An 8,667-nucleotide genomic window follows, 5' to 3' on the forward strand; every position below is an offset into this window, starting at 1 on the left:
ATAAATTYACTCCTAAATTGAATTGTTGTTTATGAACAAATACATGCTGATCTATAAATAAAAATATTTTAATGAAATGCTTTTAGCCATTTTGTATTCTTTCTAAGAAAATAAAAAACATTTGAGGAATGACACGACCACGGAATAGCCTTTCCTGTGTGGGAGTGGTCTGCTTTGTGTGTACGTAGACAAGTTCGAGACACCCCTGCCAATGGTGGAGTTCGTTTTGCAGGATCCGGTGCTCCGCTTAATCGAGATTTTACTGAAGGACCAATTGGAATTGTCTAAAGTCTATTACGCCCGGGTACCGGGGCATGCAAAACGGACTCCACCACTCACTCGTCACTAAACGGCGACCGAGCTCTGGAAATTAGCCTACTGTCTACATTTGACAGCTACAACTTCATAAATAATCAATAGCTAAAAGGCTACAATTAGCTTAAACAATGGTTGCAAAACAGAGAATACGCATGGCCAACGAGAAACACAGCAAAAACATCACGCTGAGAGGCAATGTGGCCAAATCCACGGTAAGTTTTTGGGATACAATCAATCAATAGTCAGTGAAGACTGTACTAGATACATTTCTATTTTGTTTGAAAATAATAGCCTAGTTACTAGTTTGAATGGTTTCAAAATATCTAAAAGTCTACTTCAACATTCTGATGTATCTTGATGTTGGTTTCTGATCTATTTCTGCAGAGAAATCCAGGCGAAGACAAGGTGGCAGTGGGACCATGGCTTCTGGCATTATTCATCTTTGTCGTCTGCGGATCAGGTGAATGCATATGTACAGTGTACACGTGTTTTTTTCCCAATGATGTATACAAACATGTTATACATTATTGGTTTATTTCCCCATGTTTTAGAACTGATTGAAAATGTCTATGTCTCATGATAAACCAAATGTTTTACGCGGCTAATATGTGATTCAGGTAAGGAGTTCCCCATTCATAGACACTATAACTACCTTTAGCGCCTATTGATGGAGGTAACTTCTTCCCGGGGGACTTTAGTTAAGAGCCCACCCTTGGTCTGAACTAGCCCAGTATGTTAAGAAGCCTAACGTTACCAAGGACCTTATGTTATTTTCAGAGGTAGACTGGCTCTGGCAGCCAAATACTCTAAACTTGAATCGATTCTTAATTGCGACACAGTTCTAGAAACATAAAACACTGTTAACCGCCTTTATCATAGTTGCAGCCAACAGTATTTTTCAGTGACAACACGTCTCTGCTGGCCTTCTTCTTTTACACACAGGTGTTCGGAGCATGTTATAGATAACTAATTAGCACAGGTGGTCCCTCTGTCTTTCGTAAACACGTAACATGGATATATGGCTTTGTGGGAATACTAACCGGATAAAAGGTGTGTATCAATTTAACGTTTTGTTTTTTGGAGAAAAAAATACAGAAGAGGCCTTCATTCAATGACTCTCTTATTTGTAATGTAATGGAACTGAGAGTCATGCTCAAAGGCTAGGTTTCAACGTGAACATGCGTGGCTTGCGGTACAGTTTTGGAAACATAAGGATCACATCTTTCATATCAGCGAGAAATAACTTTCAAAAAACAAAAGGTTAAATTACTACACACCTTTTTATAGGGTTTGGATTCGTGTTCCCACACAGCCTTGCCAGAAGATATTGACCCTACCATTACACCTGTTTACACTGAGCTGCACTGAGGTCAGAACGCCATCATGGTTACATTAAGACACTGTGGAGCCGGCGCGAGATATGGGTCAGAAAACGTACCTCAATGCATTTTGCAATGGCAATTGCGTTCCGACCTCAGTGCAGCTCAGTGTAAACCAGTGTAACGGTAGGGTCAGTATCTTCTGGCAATCACACGGCCATTATCTCCATGTTACAGTGTGTGTTTACGGAAGACAGTGGCGACCACCTGTGCTAATTAGCTATAGAGCATGCTCCAAACACCTGTGTGTAATGGAAGAAGGCCGCCAGAAACATGTTGGAACTGAAAAATTCTGTCGGCTGTAACTGCAATAAATCCAGATAAAATAATGTACATTTAAGGGTATATTTTGCATTTGTGAAATTGTTTTGATTTGATATGAAAGTAATAGGTTTTGATTCTAAAACTGTAATGTAAATGAGAATTGATTTAATGTTTAGGTGGAGTTTTTGGCTGCTAGAGCCAGTCTACCTCTGAAAATAACATAAGATCCTTTGACCATGCAGCGCCTTTTCATGTCCATCTGACATCTGCATTGGCCGTGCAGCATTTAAGGTGATACGGCCTCTGCAGAAGTCAGGGCATTCATACTTCTTGCGCTTTGTGGAGTAGCGCAGAGCTGTTGTCAAGGAAGTTCGTTTGTGTTTATACAGGACCTCCCGCCCCCACCTATCGTCAACCAATCAGCTCATTGTGGAGCTATACTGCGCCCTCATTGTTACAGCATTTTGGAGGCGCATGGCGATGCGGTACGGAGCTCAGTTTGGCCTCTGCATCCCTCTGGATGCTCCACAATTGCTTTACACCCTCCATACGGAGCCTCCAACCACATTTTTAAATCAAGCATAAATTGGCTTTCAGGAGTAACGGTATGCTTGCCTACACTGCTTAAGAGTACATTCTTTGGCTAGGTTAGGAGATGCAATATGATATCAAACATCAGTCTCTCAAATAAGTGCTGTTTGACTGAAAGGTTGAAGTTCACCACTATATCCACTAACTCTCACAAACCTTGAGGTTAGGCCCTCTGGCTGTGGACAGAGTTTTAGATAGTTATACTTCCTGTCTGTACCTAATAAGCATATGGAAGAAGTGTAGTGTTACTTTTGCAAGGTCCTATCCAACAATCAAGCATTTTGCTACACCCGCAAAACATCTACTAAGTATGTGAATGCGACCAATAAAATGTGACTTGATTTGTATGCTGTAGTGATACCATAGCCAGCAGGCTACTGCTGAATAGGAGCGCACATACATTTTTCAGATTCAAATCAAATTTTATTGGTCACATATTTTGCAGATGTTATTGCGGGTGTAGCGAAATGTTTGTGTTCCTAGCTCCAACAGTGCAGTAGTATCTAACAATTCACAACAATCTAAAAGTAAAGGAATGGAGTTCAAAAATATATAAATATTAGGACGAGCGATGTCGAGTGGCATTGACTGTACAGTGGAATAGAATACAGTATATACATATGACATGAGTAAAGCAGTATGTAAACATTATTAAAGTGTCTAGTGTTCCATATTAAAGTGGCCAGCGATTCCATGTCTATGTATATAGGGCAGCAGCCTCTAAGGTGCAATGTTGCGTAACCGGATGGTAGCTGGCTATTGATGGTTATTTAACAGTCTGATGGCCTTGAGACAGAAGCTGTTTTTCAGTCTCTCTGTCCCAGTTTTGGTGCTGTAGATGTCCTGGAGGGCAGGTAGTGATTGCATCGTCTGTGGATCTATTGGGGCGGTATGCAAATTGAACTGGGTCTAGGGTGTCAGGTAAGGTGGAGGTGATATGATCCTTAACTAGCCTCTCAAAGCACTTCATGATGACAGAAGTGAGTGCTACGGGGCGATAGTCATTTAGCTCAGTTACCTTTTCTTGGGTACGGGAACAAGGGTGGACATCTTGAAGCAAGTGGGAACATCAGACTGGGGTAGGGAGAGATTGAATATGTCCGTAAACACACCAGCTGGCTGGTCTGCACATGCTCTGGGGACGCGGCTAGGGATGCTGTCTGGTCCGGCAGCCTTGCGAGGGTTAACACGTTTAAATGTCTTATTCACGTCGGCCATGGAGAACGAGAGCCCACAGTCCCTGGGAGCGGGCCACGTCGGTGGCACTGTGTTCTTCTCAAAGCGGGCGAAGAAGGTGTTTAGCTTGTCTGGGAACAAGACGCCAGTTCATCAATCTAATCTAACCATCCCCCTGCTATTTGATAGAAGCAGGAATAACCTCTGTATTTAAATGCTCAATCTAAAGATAAGATGGGTTTGTATTTGCTGCGTCATACTATCACGCATGTTTTTTTCCCTTCCACAAGTGGGATAAATAAATCAAGAGTACATAAACCACAGTGGAACTATCAGTTTATGTAATGTGATTGAGGGCCCTATTTAATATCCCTCTCTCAAACGTATCGAATGCTTAATAGTGTTCTCTGATTATTTTTCAGCAATCTTCCAGATCATTCAGAGCATTCGAATGGGAATGTAATATCAGGAGCCCTACCGCCATCACCTGTTTCCAGCATTCCTCTACACATCAAGTGGTTTCATGGTGCCTCACAAGACTGAAGATGATCAACTACCATCTGTCCATTCCTTTTTTCCCTATTTCTCTTTTCCCCTCTTTGGCATTGCCAAACAGAGTAAGCACACCCTTGTCATCTTTGCCTTACATAACTGAAAGAAGAAAAAAAAGATTGGAGATGTTGTTTCAGGGAACTACATGGGTATTTGTACAGTGATGACTGCTGTATGTGTTGATTGATGTGCCAAAACCAAATGGAGTGAATGTCTGATATTCTCCTGTGGTATAAATTCCGGAACACAAGACCACAGTGACTTCATTCTAGGACTAAACTCTTAACTATTCTTGGTTGTACACGGCCAGTATCTGGTGTCTTATACCCTTTATATTATAATGAATATGTTATGTGACGCCTTTTCTGTATTTCCAGTAATTTCTTCAGTCAACGAAAGGAAATGAAAGGTCTTTTGAATCAGAAGATTTGCACTGTTTGGCTAAGACAATGACATCTACTATTTCTGCTTAAACAAATTAAAAAAAGGTGTGTCCTTGTTATGGTTTGACATGTTATTTTCTTGAGTGGCTGCATGCCAAATAACATTGTATGGGTTCATGCACTTCAAATGTGTAATGTTGTATTGAAAGAGGAATATAAACAACTGGTCATGTGTGGCTCAGTTGGTAGAGCATGGCACTTGCAACACCAGGGTTGTGGGTTTGATTCCCATGGGGGGGGGAGTATGAAAATGTATGTGCTCTAAAATGTTCAGATGGGATAAGTTTTACTGGTGGAGCTCAGTAACATCTGTCATTTTAGTCCTGTCTGAATCTGCCATGTCAATAGTTTTTACTTGGCAGGAAGGTTTATTATCCCAGCCATAAAAACCTACTGTTTTTTGGCAAACTCTCTGGTCCTCTGATAATACTTACCCTGTGCGAATCGTCATCCCTGTGTTTTGAGGGATATTACAGAGTTTAACAGGTGCTGGGCCCAGTTTGGGTAAGAACATGGGAAGAAATTGATTCTTCAAAGTGCTATACACGTAGCCTACAGATGAATGCTCTGTTTTGTCATATATTAACTGTCCTAGTGACATACTTATTTTAAAAAGATGAAGTGGACAATATTGTGCCAATGAATAGATAAATTGCAGACTACGTCAGTTAATTAAATGTCTGCATAGGTTACAGTTCATGGTTCTTATTGATATGYATTATTATTTAGACTTTTACCCAACTGAAGGCCATTAGACCAATATTAGGATATCCCTAGATATGAAATATCTTCACGCCTAGAAGGGCCTCCAGGCTTCTGTCATAACGTTCAATTTTGAATGAGGAAAAAAAAGCTTTACTGGGGCAGTTTGGTTAAAACTAATCCCGTCCGAATCGTCCACTGGAAAAACGGACATGCTGGGGTAATAATTAACTGACGTTCCATAGTAATACTAGTCCTGTGCAAATTGGGCTTTTAGTCCCTAGAATTGGAAAATGTGTAGTAGCAGTGCAGCATTGGTAGCTTTTTGTGTGTTATTACTTTCTTTCATCCCTCCATCCCATTAATTTTGCCCATAGAGATTAGCACCCTATGACAATGTCCGTATACAACAAGTTATTGCTTACTTATACCCTTTAATCATATATCATTGGAAAGCTTAGGTTCACAGCTATCCATAATAATTTTTGGAACGTTCGGGTCAACAGAACTTTGACCTTTAGTGGACATATCAGAATTACCTGTATAAGTGGCTTTAAAAAGGAAACACTGATACATTTTAAGCAATGTTTGACAAGTTCTAAAAGATCATGAAATTATATAACCAACTTCTTTTTTTTTACCCCTTTTTTTACCCCAATTGGTAGTTAGTCTTGTCCCACCGCTGCAACTCCCATACAGACTCGGGAGAGGGAAAGGTCGAGACACAACCCACTTAACCCGGAAGCCAGCCGCACCAATGCGTCAGAGGAAACACCATACACCTGGCAACTGTGTCAGCATGCATTGCACTCAGCCTGCCGCAGGAGTGCCTTAGACCACTGCGCCACTCGGGAGGCCCAATATAATCAACTTTGAAAGCAAAGCTACAACTATTGTTTTAAAATCCTATATTTTACCAATGACATTAGAATGTTGGAAGCTTAGCCATAGAATTCCATGTAATGGGGCAGCTATGTTTTGGATTGTAACTTTGGCGATAAAGGCACCAAATTGCACACACACAGCTAGAACGGAAGATTTGTAGGGCCATCACAGAATTCCCTCATTAACCCCACAGAAGCCATTTTTCCAATATGGCCGCCAAACAACTCAATGGGGTTTTAGTGGAAAATTTTGCATGACCATTCCTGTATGAAATATAATTGTAGTTTATGCCCTGCATTTCTCATAGTGATGTAGAATGCACAACCACATGAGCCAGGTGTGCCAGATATACACTGAGTGTACAAAACTTTACAAAACATCCAGGTGACATCCAGGTAAATGCTGTGATCCCTTATTGAGCTCACTTGTCAAATCCACTTCAATCAGTGTAGATGAAGGGGTGGGGACAGGTTAAAGAAAGATTTTTAAGCCTTGATGCAATTGAGACATGGATTGCGTTTGTGTGCCATTCAGAGGGTGAATGGGCAAGACAAAAGATTGAAGTGCCTTCAAACGGGGTATGGTAGTAGGTGCCAGTGTAACGGATGTGAAATGGTTAGCTAGTTAGCGGTGGTGCGCGCTAATAGCGCTTCAATCGGTTACGTCACTCGCTTTGAGACCTTGAAGTAGTGGTTCCCCTTGCTCCGCAAGAGCCGTGGCTTTTGTGGAGCGATGGGTAACGATGCTTCGTGGGTGTCAGTTGTTGATGTGTGCAGAGGGTCCCTGGTTCGCGCCCGGGTCGGGGTGAGGGGACGGACTAAAGTTAAGCTGTTACACCAGGCGCACCAGTTTGTATCAAGAACTGCAGTGCTGCTGGGTTTTTCACTCAACAGTTTCCCATGTGTATGAAGAATGGTCCACCACCCAAAGGACATCTAGCCAACTTGACACAACTGTGGAAAGCATTGGAGTCAGCATGGGCCAGCATCCCTTTGGAATGCCCGTACGAATTGTGTCTGTTCTGAAGACAAATGCTAAAATCGCCACTGTACCTATCAAATTCTATGGAACACCGTTTGGGTCTTTGCGTGTCAAAAAGATACACGTCAAACAACAATATTTGACACATCAAATAAGCTTTTAATTTGACACGTCAAATAACACAATTCTATTATAGAATGTTGTGTGTGCTGAATTTGCACGTGCAAGCCAAGCACCACCAAACGAGCAGGATCAATAAAATGTGCAAATATTTTTGATACAGATGTTATTAGAAACTTCTGGAGTAGCTAGCTAGMTTTAGCTTGGTACCTAGATAGCACCAATGCAACCAGCCTGAAAACAATGACCAGTAGAAACTGCAGTCATTTTCAATATTCTTAGCAATGATTTAGGAATCATTGTGAGTAAGTATTCGCTAGGTAGCCACTGTTTGTTCGCCTATTGAAATTTAACTAAAGTTCAGAAAATAAAAAAGACTAGCTAGCCAGCTATTTAACCCTGTTTCCCTAAGCTAACCTTATAAACAACCACCTAGCTTCATCTGGCTAGTCAGGCTTGACCGGACCTGGTATGTGTTGTGAAGCTAGCCACAATAGTGGAATTTGCGGTTTGCCTTCAAAATAAAAGTTCCTTGTTGAAAGTGATGCAGAAGGTTAAAATTGGTGGAATCATGCCATATTTAGACTAGATAATGTTACTTCATGTACCATCATCTTTGAAATGCAAGAGAAAGGCCTTGATGTATTATTCTAGCCCAGGTGCAATGTAGATGTTGGCCACTAGATGGCAGCAGTGTATGTGCAAAGTTTTAGACTGATCCAATGAACCATTGGATTTCTGTTCAAAATGTTGTATCAAGACTGCCCAAATGTGCCTAATTTGTTTATTAATAACTTTTCATGTTCAAAACTGTGCACTCTCCTCAAACAATAGCATGGTATTCTTTCACTGTAAAAGCTACTGTAAATTGGACAGTGCAGTTAGAGTAACAATAATTTAAGCTTTCTGCCAATATCAGATATGTCTATGTCCTGGGAAATGTTCTTGTTACTTACAACCTCATGCTAATCACATTAGCCTACGTTAGCTCAAACGTCCCGCAGGGGACCCACCAATCCTGAAGAACGTTTAAATAGGGTTGGATTGGGGATCAATGAAATGGGGTATCAGTCTACTTAGTACCAAAGTACTTTTTTCCCATAGTCCAATAGAGTCCTCAGAATCAAAAACATACACGTTGCATTGTTTTTCCTCTGGAATAGTGTTCAATACACGTAGTTGGTTGACTGGTACAATAAATGTGGCTCAATTCACAGTGGAGTCCCGCAATAAGAGCTACGACGCTCTGGGTTTTC

At 41.2% G+C, this 8,667-nt stretch overlaps 1 protein-coding gene across 1 annotated transcript; it reads left to right on the plus strand.

The window, feature by feature from the left end:
- The first annotated feature begins 157 nt into the window (after positions 1-157).
- Positions 158-4,787, plus strand: LOC111982819 (stress-associated endoplasmic reticulum protein 1). Its single transcript, XM_024014426.3, has 3 exons — positions 158-530; positions 703-778; positions 4,151-4,787. The coding sequence occupies exons 1-3, from the start codon at positions 447-449 to the stop codon at positions 4,189-4,191; spliced, it is 201 nt and encodes a 66-aa protein (XP_023870194.1). The 5' UTR covers positions 158-446; the 3' UTR covers positions 4,192-4,787.
- The last annotated feature ends 3,880 nt before the right edge of the window (positions 4,788-8,667 follow it).

The sequence above is a fragment of the Salvelinus sp. IW2-2015 genome, linkage group LG22 (genome assembly GCF_002910315.2).
Source record: "Salvelinus sp. IW2-2015 linkage group LG22, ASM291031v2, whole genome shotgun sequence".
NCBI classification, from domain to species: Eukaryota; Metazoa; Chordata; class Actinopteri; order Salmoniformes; family Salmonidae; genus Salvelinus; species Salvelinus sp. IW2-2015.